Source organism: Choloepus didactylus, chromosome 2 (genome assembly GCF_015220235.1).
Source record: "Choloepus didactylus isolate mChoDid1 chromosome 2, mChoDid1.pri, whole genome shotgun sequence".
NCBI lineage: Eukaryota > Metazoa > Chordata > Mammalia > Pilosa > Megalonychidae > Choloepus > Choloepus didactylus.
This window is the reverse complement of record NC_051308.1, coordinates 195,364,296-195,380,630: the sequence shown is the minus strand read 5'-3', so window position 1 is coordinate 195,380,630 and position 16,335 is coordinate 195,364,296. Positions and strand designations below refer to the sequence as shown.

Here is a 16,335-nt window from a genome sequence, read left to right as displayed (position 1 = left end):
ACACCTACTAGAGCTAATAAACAAATTTAGCAAAGTAGCGGGATACAAGATTAATGCACATAAGTCAGTAATGTTTCTATATGCTAGAAATGAACAAACTGAAGAGACACTCAAGAAAAAGATACCATTTTCAATAGCAACTAAAAAAATCAAGTACCTAGGAATAAACTTAACCAAAGATGTAAAAGACCTATACAAAGAAAACTACATAACTCTACTAAAAGAAATAGAAGGGGACCTTAAAAGATGGAAAAATATTCCATGTTCATGGATAGGAAGGCTAAATGTCATTAAGATGTCAATTCTACCCAAACTCATCTACAGATTCAATGCAATCCCAATCAAAATTCCAACAACCTACTTTGCAGACTTGGAAAAGCTAGTTATCAAATTTATTTGGAAAGGGAAGATGCCTCGAATTGCTAAAGACACTCTAAAAAAGAAAAACGAAGTGGGAGGACTTACACTCCCTGACTTTGAAGCTTATTATAAAGCCACAGTTGCCAAAACAGCATGGTACTGGCACAAAGATAGACATATAGATCAATGGAATCGAATTGAGAATTCAGAGATAGACCCTCAGATCTATGGCCGACTGATCTTTGATAAGGCCCCCAAAGTCACTGAACTGAGCCATAATGGTCTTTTCAACAAATGGGGCTGGGAGAGTTGGATATCCATATCCAAAAGAATGAAAGAGGACCCCTACCTCACCCCCTACACAAAAATTAACTCAAAATGGACCAAAGATCTCAATATAAAAGAAAGTACCATAAAACTCCTAGAAGATAATGTAGGAAAACATCTTCAAGACCTTGTATTAGGAGGCCACTTCCTAGACTTTACACCCAAAGCACAAGCAACAAAAGAGAAAATAGATAAATGGGAACTCCTCAAGCTTAGAAGTTTCTGCACCTCAAAGGAATTTCTCAAAAAGGTAAAGAGGCAGCCAACTCTATGGGAAAAAATTTTTGGAAACCATGTATCTGACAAAAGACTGATATCTTGCATATACAAAGAAATCCTACAACTCAATGACAATAGTACAGACAGCCCAATTATAAAATGGGCAAAAGATATGAAAAGACAGTTCTCTGAAGAGGAAATACAAATGGCCAAGAAACACATGAAAAAATGTTCAGCTTCACTAGCTATTAGAGAGATGCAAATTAAGACCACAATGAGATACCATCTAACACCGGTTAGAATGGCTGCCATTAAACAAACAGGAAACTACAAATGCTGGAGGGGATGTGGAGAAATTGGAACTCTTATTCATTGTTGGTGGGACTGTATAACGGTTCAGCCACTCTGGAAGTCAGTCTGGCAGTTCCTTAGAAAACTAGATATAGAGCTACCATTCGATCCAGCGATTGCACTTCTCGGTATATACCCGGAAGATCAGAAAGCAGTGACACGAACAGATATCTGCACGCCAATGTTCATAGCAGCATTATTCACAATTGCCAAGAGATGGAAACAACCCAAATGTCCTTCAACAGATGAGTGGATAAATAAAATGTGGTATATACACACGATGGAATACTACGCGGCAGTAAGAAGGAACGATCTGGTGAAACATATGACAACATGGATGAACCTTGAAGACATAATGCTGAGCGAAATAAGCCAGGCACAAAAAGAGAAATATTATATGCTACCACTAATGTGAACTTTGAAAAATGTAAAACAAATGGTTTATAATGTAGAATGTAGGGGAACTAGCAGTAGAGAGCAATTAAGGAAGGGGGAACAATAATCCAAGAAGAACAGATAAGCTATTTAACGTTCTGGGGATGCCCAGAAATGACTATGGTCTGTTAATTTCTGATGGATATAGTAGGAACAAGTTCACAGAAAGGTTGCTATATTATGTAACTTTCTTGGGGTAAAGTAGGAACATGTTGGAAGTTAAGCAGTTATCTTAGGTTAGTTGTCTTTTTCTTACTCCCTTGTTATGGTCTCTTTGAAATGTTCGTTTATTGTATGTTTGTTTTCTTTTTAACTTTTTTTTTCATACAGTTGATTTAAAAAAGAAGGGAAAGTTAAAAAAAAAAAAAAAAGAAGAAAAAAGACAAACAAGGAAAAAAAAAAAAAAAAGATGTAGTGCCCCCTTGAGGAGCCTGTGGAGAATGCAGGGGTATTCGCCTACCCCACCTCCATGGTTGCTAACATGACCACAGACATAGGGGACTGGTGGTTTGATGGGTTGAGCCCTCTACCATAAGTTTTACCCTTGGGAAGACGGTTGCTGCAAAGGAGAGGCTAGGCCTCCCTGTATTTGTGCCTAAGAGTCTCCTCCTGAATGCCTCTTTGTTGCTCAGATGTGGCCCTCTCTCTCTGGCTAAGCCAACTTGAAAGGTGAAATCACTGCCCTCCCCCCTACGTGGGATCAGACACCCAGGGAAGTGAATCTCCCTGGCAACGTGGAATATGACTCCCGGGGAGGAATGTAGACCCGGCATCGTGGGATGGAGAACATCTTCTTGACCAAAAGGGGGATGTGAAAGGAAATGAAATAAGCTTCAGTGGCAGATAGATTCCAAAAGGAGCCGAGAGGTACTCTGGTGGGCACTCTTATGCACAATTTAGACAACCCTTTTTAGGTTCTAAAGAATTGGGGTAGCTGGTGGTGGATACCTGAAACTATCAAACTACAACCCAGAACCCATGAATCTCGAAGACAGTTGTATAAAAATGTAGCTTATGAGGGGTGACAGTGGGATTGGGAATGCCATAAGGACCAAACTCCACTTTGTCTAGTTTATGGATGGATGTGTAGAAAAGTAGGGGAAGCAAACAAACAGACAAAGGTACCCAGTGTTCTTTTTTACTTCAATTGCTCTTTTTCACTCTAATTATTATTCTTGTTATTTTTGTGTGTGTGCTAATGAAGGTGTCAGGGATTGATTTAGGTGATGAATGTACAACTATGTAATGGTACTGTAAACAATCGAAAGTACAATTTGTTTTGTATGACTGCGTGGTATGTGAATATATCTCAATAAAATGATGATTAAAAAAAAAAAAAAAAAAAGCTGGGCAAAGCATAATATTCTTTGAAATTTGCTAACTACTTGTTAAATTGTACTTTGAAAGTTTTCACTTTTCTGTATGTAAGCTATATTCACAATAAAAAATGTTAAAATAAAATTGGGCAAAGGATTGAATAACCATTTCTCCAAAGAAGATATACAATGGCCAATAAGCACACAAAAAGATGTTCACCATCATTAGTCATTGGGAAATGCAAATCAAAACCAAAAGGAAATATCACTTCACACTCATTAGGATGGCTATAATCAAAAAAAAAAGGAAAATAACAAGTATTGATTATGGATGTGGAAAAATTGGAACACTTGTGCATTGCTGGTGGGAATGTAAAATGGTGTAGCCACTGTGGAAAACAGTTTGATGGCTCCTCTAAAAGTTTAACATAGAATCACCATATGACCCCAATTCCACTCCTTGGTATCTACCTAAAGCAATTGAAAACAGGGACTCAAAGAGATATTTGTACACCAATGTTCATAGCAGCATTATTCACAGTAGCCTAAGGGTGGAAACAACTGAAGTGTCCATGAACAGATGAATGAATAAACAAAATGTGGTATATAAATATACAATGAAATATTTTCAGCCATATAAAAGAATAAAGTTCTGATCCATGCCACAACATGGACGAACCTTGAAAACATTATGCCAAATGAAAGAAGGCGGACATAAAAGGACAAATAGGTATGATTCCACTTGCATGAAATATAGAATATGCAAATTCATAGCGATAGAAAGTAGATTAGAGGTTGCCAGGATCTAAAGGATAGGGGGATTGGAATTATTGCTTAATTGGGTACAGAGTTTCTGTTTGGGGTGATGAAAAAGTTTTAGACATGGAGGGTGGTATGGTTGTACAACATTGTGACTGCACTTAATGCTACTGAATTTTATACTTACAATAGTTAAAATGGCAAATTTATGTAATATATATATTTACCACATTAAAAAAAAAATTAAGTAGTCTGGAGTGCCCACCCCAATCAAGATGGCGGAGTGAGATATTTCAGGGTTCTGTCACTCACAGAAGCTCTGAACAACCAGCAAGAATTAGCATAAACATCTTTCTGAAAGCTCCAGAAAACAGGTAAAGGATTACAGTAATAGGGAAAGTGCAGAATCAAGAAAAAGGCTACCTAAAAGTAGTAGGGATGAAGCAGGGAAAGTAAGATGGCAGCACAGGGAGTTCTAGGATTTAGTTTGTCCTCTTGGGCAGTTAGTAAACAGCCAGGAACAGTCTGAAACAACTGTATGGGGACTCCAGAGACCAGATGAACACCATACACCGTCCAGTGAAGAGTGGAAGGAAGAGACTGACAAACTGTGGTGAAAATCTGTGAGTAGATCTCTCCACACTGTGTGGGCTGATGCCCATTCCCCACTGGTGTAGTGGGCTGCCTTGGGAGCCACTTCATGGGTGGAAACAGAAGTCCTTTTTCCCAAAAATGTTGGGGGGGGACACAAGACAGGTAATGATAGTGGCATTTGATTAGCAATTTTGGATTATTGGGTTCTAGCTCCAAGGGTAGCTAAAATTTCAACCCACCCAGGACAGAAAGCAGTCGGCACTCTGTTTCAACATCACCCCAGGCAGGTGAGGAAGCAGGGCTAATTTAGTGACACATCTCGGGGTGGCCCAGGGTGGCCGGGAACAGTTTGCTGAAGTGTGGCTCTTCCCCAAGAAAAGGCAGGGGGCATGGCTGGGCACTCACTATGGCTTTTGATTAGCAAATTTTGATTATTGGGTTCTAGCTCTGAGGACAGATATAGTTTCAACCAGCCCAGAACAGAAAGCAGCTAGCAGTCTCTATTTCAACCCCATCCCTAGCAGGAGCAGAAGTGAGGCTAACTGAGAAACACAGTGCCATCATGGGGCTGCAGGGAGAAGTTTGCTGATGGGCAGCTCTTCCCCAAGAAAAGGGGAAGGCACAGCCCAGTGCAGTATGCAACTTTTGATCAGAGAATTCAGATGGCAAGGTCTGGGACCTGAGCAACAGTTTCAACATGCCCTGGCCAAAAACCGCTGGCAGCCTTTGTCTCAACCAACCCCCCAGCAGGGGCGGAGTCAGCTGAGAGTTAAAGGCACAGTACCACCTTAGGATTGCAAAGAACTGTTGGCTGAAGAATGGCAACTGCTGGGCAGGCCAGGAAACCACAGACTTGGGGAGCCATCAAAGACAAGATTAGCATGCTTCCAGGTATTCTCCCCAAGGCACTTTGGAACCAATCTGCACTCCCTTTGTGGGTTCCTGGGCATGTTTTGACTGGGAAAAACTGACTTTGGAAAGTACTTTCCGGCAGGACCCTCCTCCCAGAATTAGCTAGCCCTTTAGGTAAAAGCAGCTAGAGGTAATGAAAGGAGTCTTAAATATATACAGAGGCAAATAAAAAACTAACAAAACACATTAACATTCCCAGAGGAGGAGAAGGGAAAAGGAAGCTTTCTCCTGGGGGTGAAACAATTGCACAAATAGTACAATCTCAAAAATTGTACCATATATCCAGAGCAAGAGTCAGATGAATAAGAGCTAAAAAAATCTGATCAGTTAAATACAAGTTATTCTAAAAGTCTAGCATAAGTTGAACCAAGTATCAGAGATGAACTTTAGTACATAGCCAATAAACAAGAAAACCCTAAGCAATAGCGAGAAACTGACCTCCAGAGTAAATTCATCAAGAAAGTCAGATGCTTAGACAGCAACAAAAAATTAAAAGCCATACAAAGAAACAGGAAGACATGGCCCAAACAAAGGAACAAATTAAAACTTCACATGAGACACAGGATTTGAAACAACTAATCAATGATGTTCAAACAAATCTCCTAAATCAATTCAAGGAGATGAAGAAAAATATGGCAAAAAAGGTAAAGGATATTAAGAAGAACACTGAGGCAAACACTGGCAAAACAGAAGGGAGTAACAGACATCTCTACAATAATAATTGGAGACTTTAAAACATCACTCTCATCAATAAATAGAACATCTAGACAGAGGATCAATAAGGAAACAGAGAACTTGAATAATATGATAAATGAACTAGACTTAACAGACATCTACAGAACACTTACCCCAAAACAGCAAGATGTGCATTTTTCTCAAGTGCTTATGGATCATTCTCAAGGATAGAACACATGTTGGGTCACAAAACAGGTCTCAATAAATTTTAAAAGACTGAAATTATCTGAAGCATTTTCTCTGATCATAATGGAATGAAGCTGGAAATCAATAACAGCCAGAGAATGGGAAAATTCACAAATATATGGAAGTTAAACAACATATTCTTAAACAATCAGTGGGTCAAGGAAGAAATTGCAAGAGAAATTAGTAAATATTTAGAGAGAAATGAAAATGAGAACACAACATATCAAAACATGTGGGATGCAATGAAGGCAGTGCTGAGAGGGAAATTTATTGCACTAAGTGCCTGCATTAAAAAAGAAGAAAAGAGTAAAATCAAAGACCTAACTGCACACCTGGAGGAACCAAAAAAAGAGCAGCAAACTAACCCCAAAGCAAGCAGAAAGAAAGAAATAACAAAGACTAGAGCAGAAATAAATGAAATTGAGAACAACAACAAAAAAAAAAATAGAATCAACAAAACTAAAAGTTGGTTCTTTGATAAAATCAATAAAATTGGCAAACTCTTAGCTAGACTGACAAAGACAAAAAGAAGATGCAAATAAATAAAATCAGAAATGGGGGAGGGAGGGGGACATTACTATTGACCCCGGAGTAATTTAAAAAAAAAGATAAGAGGATACTATGAACAACTTATGCCAACAAATTAGACAACTTAGATGACATGGACAATTTCCTAGAAAGACACGAACAACCTACGCTGAGTATAAAAGAAATAGAAGACCTCAACAAACCAATCACAAGAGATTAAAATAGTTATCAAAAACTTCCCAACAAAGAAAAGGCCAGGACCAGATGGCTTCACAGGTGAATTTTACCAATCATTCCAAGAATTAATACCAATCACTCACAAACTCTTCCAAAAAAATTGAAAGAGAGGGAACACTACCTAACTCATTCTATGAAGCCAACATCACCCTAATACCAAAGCCAGACAAAGATAGTACAAGAAAAGAAAATTAAAGACCAATTTATTTGATGAATGTAGATGCAGAAATCCTCAACAAAATACTAGCATATCAAATCCAATAGCACATTAAAAGAATTATACACCATAAGCAAGTGGGTTTTATCTCAGATATGCAAAGCTGGTTGACCACAATAAAATCAGTTAACATAATATATTACATTAACAAATCAATGGCAGAAAAAAACACATGATCATCTCAATTGATGCAGCAAAGGCATTTGACAAAATCCAGCATCCTTTCCTGATAAAAACACTCTGAAAGATAGGAATAGAAGGAAACTTCCTCAACAGGATAAAAGACATATATGAAAAACCCACAGCTAACAACGTGCTCAACTGTGAAAGACTGAAGGCTTTCCCTCTAAGATTGAGAACAAGAAGAGGATGTCCACTGTCACCACTGTTATTCAACATTGTACTAGAAGTTCTAGCCAGAGCAATTAGGCAAGAAAATACAACTAATGCAAACTATGGACTATATTTAACAGTAATATTTTAATATTCGTTCATCAATTGCAACAAAGGTACCATACAAATGCTAAGTGTAAATAATAGGAGGGTATAAGGGTATGGGATTTTTCTTTTTGGAACAATGAAAATGTTCTCAAATTGACTGTGGTGATGAATGCACAATTCTGTGATTATACTGAGAGCCACTAATTGTGCACTTTGGATGGACTGTATGATGTGTGAATAAAACTGCTTTTTAAAAAAAGCAGTAGGCTCTCCTGGTGCTCTGGCTGGCCCCTCTCCCATTCCCTTACTGGCTTGGTAGATCACTAGTCTAGGTCCCAGAGGGAAGAGAATAACCCTTGCACACATACTTGGAGTATGTATGCCTGGCCCAGTCTCTCTGGTGATGGCCTGAGGGACTGAACCAGGACACTGGTCACATTCTCCCCTCCTAGAACTTGCTCTACATGTAGAAGGCAGCTCACAGAGATCTCCTACAGAACGCTGTGGGACAGCAGTCAAGTGGATGCCTAGAGCAAGCATTGCTGGCTGAAGGACACACAATGCAGTACCTGGGATCATAAGGAAATTGTTTCCTAAGAAAGAGGGGACATTCCGTGTAGACGGGAAATTCCCCAGGGTCACATGCACATGCCCAAGACAAGACACATGTGCAGAAAGGATCAGAGAAGCCCCTCACTTTTGGCCTGAAGCTATTCTCCAAATTCACTATATGAATAAGCTCTGAAGGAGAGCATTCACATAGGTCAATCTGCAAAGACTGGGAAAGGTGTTTTCTTTTTTACCTTCTTTTTCTTTTTCTTTTTCTCTATCTCTTTCTCCCTCTCTTCTCCCTCTCCCCTACCCACCTCCCACTCCTTCTCCTTCTCCTTCTTTTTTGTTAGCTCCTGGCATTCAAGGAAAGCTCTGTCATAGCACTAACTGGCTACAACCTTAAGCAACAGACACCTCAGAGTCTAAATTCCAGAGATAACACACTAACATATCAAAATGCTCAGGTTTCAATAAAAGATTACAAAACATACAAAGACATAGGAAGCAGTGGCCCATGCAAAGGAAAAGATTAAAGAAACCATCAATGAGGAGGATCAAACCTGGGACAATCCAGAAAAAGAAGTGAAAATAATTGTCTGAAGTATGCTCAAAGAACTAAAGGAAAACACAAATAACTAAAGGAAATCAGGACAACAATAGATGAACACAGAGAGGAGCAATAGAGAGATGGAAATTATGAAAGGAACCAAGGAGAGCTGAAGACCACAGTAGCAGAAATTACAAATTCCCTAGAGGGGTTTAACAGAAGATTGGAGCTGGCAGAAGAAAGAATCTTGAAGATAAGACAATTAAAATCGTGCAATCTGAGGAACAGAAAGAGGAAAGAATGAAGAAAACCAAACAAGGGCTGAAGAACCTGTGGGACACCATCAAGCATTCCAATATACATACTATATGATTCCCAGAAGGTGAAGAAAGAAAGGGGTAAAGAGAATATTCAAAGAAATAATGGCTGAACACTTCCCAAATTTAATGGAAGACTGGAATATACACATTAAGATACTTAATGAACTCCAAACAGGATAAACCCAAACAGACCCACACCACATAATCTTATAATCAAACTGTCGAATGCCAAAGATAAAAGAGAGAATTCTGAAAACTACAAGAGAGAAGTAATGTGTCACATACAAGGCAGCCTCAATAAGAATTAAGTGCCAATTTCTCTTCAGAAACAATTGAGGTAAGAAGGCGGTAGGAAGACATATTTAAAGTACTGAAATCTAAAAACTGCCAACCAAGAATTCTATATCCAGCAAAACTGTCTATCAAAATGAAGGAGATATTAAGACATTCCCAGATAAACAAAAGTTGAAGGAGTTCCTCACCCTAGATGGAGATACTAAAGAGAGTTCTGCAGGTTGAAAGGAAAGGACACTAGACAATAGATGTTAGCTGCATAAAGAAATAAAGATCGCCAGTGAGGATAATGACATGGGTAAATATAAATGCCAGTATTATTATATTTTTGACTTGTATTTTTTACTTCCTACAGGATCTAAAAAGGCATATACATAAAATGTAGTGATAAGTCAGTGGTTCTGGACACATAATGTATAAACTTGTAATTTGTGAATGAGAACTACCTAAAGATAGGGGGACCAAAGAGTATAGGAATATAGTTTGTGTATGCTATTGAAGTTAAGTTGGTATCAAAACAAACAAGACTGTTACAGATTTAGGATGTTAAATTTAAGCCCTATGATACCTACACAGAAAATATTGGAGAACATGTAAGCCCATAGAGACAGAAATTAGAGTAAGGTTTGCTAGGGATGGGGAATAGGAGGAATGGGAAGTTAATGCAAAATGGGTGCAAGATTTCTGTTTGGGGAGATGGTAAAATTTTGCCGGTAGAGGGTGGTGAGGGGACCACAACACAGTGGATGTGATTAATCCCACTGAATGGTATGCTTGGGAGTGGTTGAGATGGGAAAGTTTATGTTGTGTGTATATATATATATTCCCACAATAAACAATAAAGAGCAACTAAAGAGACAATGACAATAATCCCTGGACAGGATCTAACCAGGGAGGAGAGAAAGTTCAAAAGGACATTATTGCAACATATTTAAAAATTGGAATATAGACTATAACTTTAGATCAATGTTAAATTGCTTAAACTTAATAACTGCACTTAAAGTAGATACATAGTGAATATCCTTTTTCTTATCAAATGTACATGGCAGTATTAAGTGTTCAAGGAACAGGATGTATACAATCTACACTCAAGTGTTCAGAAAATGGAATAATAGATAAACACTGACAGGCAGATAGACAGTTAAATGGATAGATAGAGAAATGGATTGATAACTGATAGCACGATACAGCAAATGTGGCAAAACATTAAAATTGGTGGAACTGGGTATCTGTTGGGGAGAGAGGTATGTTGGAGCTCTTGGTATGGGGACTGTATTCCTTTTGTAACTGTTCTGTAAGTTTGAAAGTATTTCAAAATAAAAAGCTTAAATTAAAAAAAATACATCGGAATTTTTCATTATAATAGTAATAATCACCGTCATTTACTGAGTGCTGACTTTATGTGATAATTACAATGATAATATCATGATAACATTAATAATCCCTAATACTTATAAGGCATTTATTATGTGCCAGCTACTGCTTTTCATGCTTTTACACATATTATCTTATTTAATCCTCACAATAACCTTATGAGGTAGAAACTCTTATATTCTCCATTTTATAGATAAGAAAATTGAAGTTAAATAGCTCACCCAAGGATACACTGGCAGTTAGTGGCAGAGCTGGCATTACAACTCTAGTGATTGTGTTGGTTCCAGAGTCTATACATCAACTACTCACTACATTTTACTACCTCTCTGGCACAGATTACATGAATAAATGAAGGAATGCTGCTTCACCAAAGCAGAGTGAGGCTCTGACTTCAGATCAGGAAACCTGGATCCTTTCCTTTTCTTCAAAAATAACTTGAGTGCCCCCTTGAGGAGCCTGTGGAGAATGCAGGGGTATTCGCCTACCCCACCTCGATGGTTCCTAACATGACCACAGACATAGGGGACTGGTGGTTTGATGGGTTGAGCCCTCTACCATAAGTTTTACCCTTGGGAAGACGGTTGCTGCAAAGGAGAGGCTAGGCCTCCCTATGGTTGTGCCTAAAAGCCTCCTCCCGAATGCCTCTTTGTTGCTCAGATGTGGCCCTCTCCCTCTGGCTAAGCCAACTTGAAAGGTGAAATCACTGCCCTCCCCCTTACGTGGGATCAGACACCCAGGGGAGTGAATCTCCCTGGCAATGTGGAATATGACTCCTGGGGAGGAATGTAGACCCGGCATCGTGGGACGGAGAACATCTTCTTGACCAAAAGGGGGATGTGAAAGGAAATGAAATAAGCTTCGGTGGCAGAGAGATTCCAAAAGGAGCTGAGAGGTCACTCGGGTGGGCACTCTTACGCACACTTTAGACAACCCTTTTTAGGTTCCAAAGAATTGGGGTAGCTGGTGGTGGATACCTGAAACTATCAAACTACAACCCAGAACCCATGAATCTCGAAGACAATTGTATAAAAATGTAGCTTATGAGGGGTGACAATGGGATTGGGAAAGCCATAAGGACCACACTCCACTTTGTCTAGTTTATGGATGGATGAGTAGAAAAATAGGGGAAGGAAACAAACAGACAAAGGTACCCAGTGTTCTTTTTTACTTCAATTGCTCTTTTTCACTCTAATTATTATTCTTGTTATTTTTGTGTGTGTGCTAATGAAGGTGTCAGGGATTGATTTAGGTGATGAATGTACAACTATGTAATGGTACTGTGAACAATCGAATGTACGATTTGTTTTGTATGACTGTGTGGTATGTGAATATATCTCAATAAAATGAAGATAAAAAAAAAAAATAACTTGAAAAGGTGCAGTGTTTACCTTGTTACTAAAATCATCCGCTCTCCAGCACCACCTAGGCTCATACCCATGCCAACGTGGAACATCTGAAGACAGTCCAATTTCTAAAAATGTCGCCTGAACAACCATTTAATTTATGCCAGTTATCTGCAAAGTGAGCTAATAGCTCCCATGTCAGCATCTCCTTCTCTAAAACATTAATTTAAAAAGGGGGAAAAAAAAAGGAAAACCGACCATTTCCAAACACAATATTTACATCAGAATCTAAGTACTACATCCTAAAATCTCTTTCAAGAGTATAAATTAAAGACAGCAGAAAATTATTATCCACCCCCCTCCCAGCTGATGAAATCTAAATAACAAAAAAGGTCAAGCATCAGAGCTGGCAGCCTGAGTAGAACAACATAGTGGCTAAACAGATCTGCCTGCAGTCAAATAGATCCGGGTTGGAATCCTAGTTCAGCCACTTAACTCTTTCCACAAATGCAAAATATGGGTAATAAAAATATCTATCCCATAGGGTCATTGTGAATGCGAATAATTATTTTATGGGAGGTAAACACGGCATACAAGTTAGTGCCAAATTTTTATTTGGGAGACTTGACAAAGTCATCCATTTTTTGCTTCAGGCAGGAAAGCACATGAACCGTCCCCACTAACGGCTTATCCTTCATCTGTGAAATATTAATAATGATAAAAAATATCTATCATATATCACTATTAGAACTAAACTAGTCAATATGTGAAAAATGCACAGAACAGTGCATGGAATATAGTAAATATACATTAAACATTAGTCATCCTACTTCTTGCCACAGGTGATGTATTCCAAATTTTTGGTACATGTAGATCAATGAAATTACTTTAGAATTCTATAATGTTATAGCTTGAAGGGCTCTAACTCTCTCATTTAATAAATGGTATCCAGGGCAGGCCACAGCTGGCTAAATTGCTTGACTTTAAAACACAGACTTTCTAATTCCTAGTCAATGCATAGTTCACACCACTGTACCTCCTCTTCTTAATGACAGTGGGTTCATTCAGTCTCTCCTCTCTGCACACCACCAGGCCACATTCTGGAAAGAGCCAGAGCTACTTAAACATCTGGGAAGAAATCCCTTTCATCAAGGTTTTCTTTAACCACTAACTCAGGTCATGCTTCTTTTCCATAATTTATTTCCCAAGACTCCATACCCAAGAGGTACATAAAACAAAAGTTTGAAATATTATTATTCATTCCTTTCAGGATTAATTAAATATACTTCCATAAGAGGAAATAATAAGTTACATTTTCTGAATGCCTTTTAAGTGTGTTACACAATATTAAGTGATCACAACACAGCCCCCGCCTCATGCCCCCACCCCCACCCCACCCATGTGCTCCTGCATAGCAGGCTGTCATGCAAATGCCAAGCTGTAAGCTGCAAAAGAACAGGAATCACAATTTCCGTGCCTACTGTTCATTTCTTCTTTCAATAAATATTCCTGAGCATGAGTGAAGAAGACAGAAACATCTGGCTCACTATGGCAAAGGATACTTTCCAAAGATGGTTGAGACATCTCCCACCCCTTGCAATGTGGCTTGACACTCCTCCCAAGGGAGGTAGGGGTTGGGGAAAACGAGGTTATGTTCCTTCCCCTTGAACCTGCCCCAACAGTAGAAGTGATGCTAGGTAACTCCTGAGACTAGATGACAAAAATACCATGTGTTTATACCTTGATCTCTTGGGACAGTCACACTTGGAATTCAGCTACCATACTGTGAGGAAGCCCCCAAACAAGCTCGTGCAGAAGGATCACCTGGACAGGTAAGCAGCTCAGCTGAGGCCCCATTTTGCAGATAAAGCACTGAGACTTTGGGAGGTTAAGCAACTTGCCAAAGGCCATTCAGTTAGTTGATCAAGGGCAGAACAAATTCCAGCTCATTCTAAACCCGCACTCCCAACACTATACTTGCTTCCCTCGGTACTGAAAAACAGATCAGTCAGGGAGGGTCCTTATAATTTTATACAGCACTCTGTTTTAAAATAGGATTTTCAATATTTAAAACATGCTGGCCTAAAAGTACTCACCAAGATGGAAACCTACACATCGCCTCCTCAGAGAAGCCTTCCCTGACCTTCTTAACTAATGTCAGCGTCTCCATCCCCCAAACCCTTCTACGTCATCAGAGTCTCATTTTCTTCCCAGCGCCTATCTCTAGCTCAAATTATCTTGTTCATGTGTCTACTTTCTGTCTCTCCAACTTGAATATAAGCTCCTGTGAGAGCAGGGACCTTGTCTGTCCTATTCACTGCTACATCCCCAGTGCCTAGGACAGTGCCTAGAATAAGAATGCTCAAATATAGAATGAAGAAGTAACTACATTTAGGAATACTGAATGTCCACCCAATCTCATCACCTACAAAGAAATGTGCAAACAGGGTGGACAAGAAAAAACAGAATTAAAAACAGCAATAAGACTGCAGCAGTCACTTCATACAGTAAGGTCAAAGGTAAAAAACTGGAATGTGGTGGAGGGGGGTCCATGCCCCAGCTCACCCACCTAGAAAAGCATAAACCCTGAGTACACAGTACAGCCAATCCAACTTTCAACTAAGAAAAAGTTGGTGAGGATAAAGTGATAAAGCCTAGAATGAGGATGTAGGTGAGGGGATTGGGTAGGGAACAGGGAAGCAAACTAGTCACATCTTCTGCCCTCAATTCATAACCACTGTCCCCTCCTTAAAAAAAAAAAAAAAATGAGTTTCTTTAGACACACTGGCTGAGCCACACCAAGAAAACTGTTGGTGACTCAGACCACGTAGCCTTCACCTGGTCGTTCCTTATTCACCAGAAAAACCTCCTTGGGATGCTGGTGCTGTCCTCCCAGGGCAAGGAGGAAGCAGTGACCCTCCTCTTCCGGGAAGAGGTGAGGAAAGGAATCTTCAGGCAGGGGTTTCTGCATAAGCAGGTCCCTAACGATCCCATTTCTCCCAAGAGGGAAGGTGACCCTTCCTGAGGGCCTATCAAGTGCTGGGCTCTTAAAATGCTTTTCCTGATTTAAGGACCATTCCTTCCCTCAACCCAAGAATTTAGGAGGCCCCAAGTACAACTTCCCCATCTCAACATTCCCTCAACCCGCTACTCCCTACCTCAAGAAATCTCCCTCAAAATCTTGGAGCGGTTGGACGATAAAAAGAAATCTGGCGTGGCCTCTAAGATAGAACGGGGTGGGGGGCGGTGCTGGGACCCAGGATCAGTAAAGATTAAGATAAGAACGCGTTCTGACCCTTTCCAAGGCCAATGTGTCCATCAGTAGAGGTGGCGAGCAGCAGGAAACAGAAGCCCAAAGCGATATGCGAACAGGTGGCCCCGAAACGAGGCCGTAGCTCCATAACGGTAGGTACGCGGGGCCACCCGGCTGAGAGACGAAGGGTTGGAGCCCTAGCAGAAAGTCCGTACTGTTCTCCGAGCGTGGTCAATCACCCCTCGCGTTCCCAGAATTTTTTTTCCAAGGCCTGAAGGAAGTGATGTTAGACGGATGTGGGTGGTGCCTCCAGGGTCCCGTTTGGAACCAAGTGAGTTTAAAGGTGCAGATCACGTAGGCGGGGAAGGATGGGGGAATTGCCCTTGAGCACGAATTGTTTCCCCCAGATTCGGTATGTCCAGGTCCGGGCACCGAGATGGGAAGTGGCCGAGATAGTGGAAGGGAGCTCCGGAAGACCGTTGCAGGGTTCTGCCCGCCCGCCAGGCTAGCCCCTCCCCCCAGGAACCGCTGTACTTTATATTCAAAATGCAAATCGTTGATCGGTGACGTCAACCACTTCCAACCACGGGCGGGTTGCCCAATGGCCTTCAGTCCTCCTACCCCTTCCTCAGACAAAAATCCCGGAGAGCCGGATTTCATTCTCAAGTTCCTGCTCGGGTCTCCGAGGAGACTTCGCAAATCTGTTCTGTGGTGCATGGTATCGTGCCTTTGCGGGAATGCCCTTCCCAGCTGGAGATGCGCTGGACCTTACTTGTTTTTCCTTGCAATAGCAATTTTTCCACCAGGGGATGATGCAACCTACTAATGCAGCTCAAATAAAAAAAAAAAAAAAAAAAAAAAAAAAATTAACCTTGGGACTCATTGCAAAACTAAACCTACGAGGATCTAGGGAATCAGGACATAAGTCACATTAAAGTGTAAAGCTTCTTCCGGCTAACCCATTGTTTTCTATTGTTTTCAAAACTCCTTGTGGGTTGAGTATTTCTTCCCAATTTTTCTTCTCTGCTGCAAAAC

General features: G+C 40.2%; 1 protein-coding gene across 1 annotated transcript in view; it reads right to left on the bottom strand.

Moving 5' to 3' along the window:
* The window catches only part of TXNDC12 (thioredoxin domain containing 12), a 46,531-nt gene extending 30,770 nt beyond the window's left edge, over window positions 1-15,761 (bottom strand). Inside the window, exon 1 of the mRNA XM_037827239.1 lies at window positions 15,343-15,761. Within this exon, the coding sequence (XP_037683167.1) occupies window positions 15,343-15,448 (106 nt within the window). The 5' untranslated portion in view covers window positions 15,449-15,761. The remainder of the gene's footprint in view (window positions 1-15,342) is intronic.
* Between the last annotated feature and the right edge of the window lie 574 nt (window positions 15,762-16,335).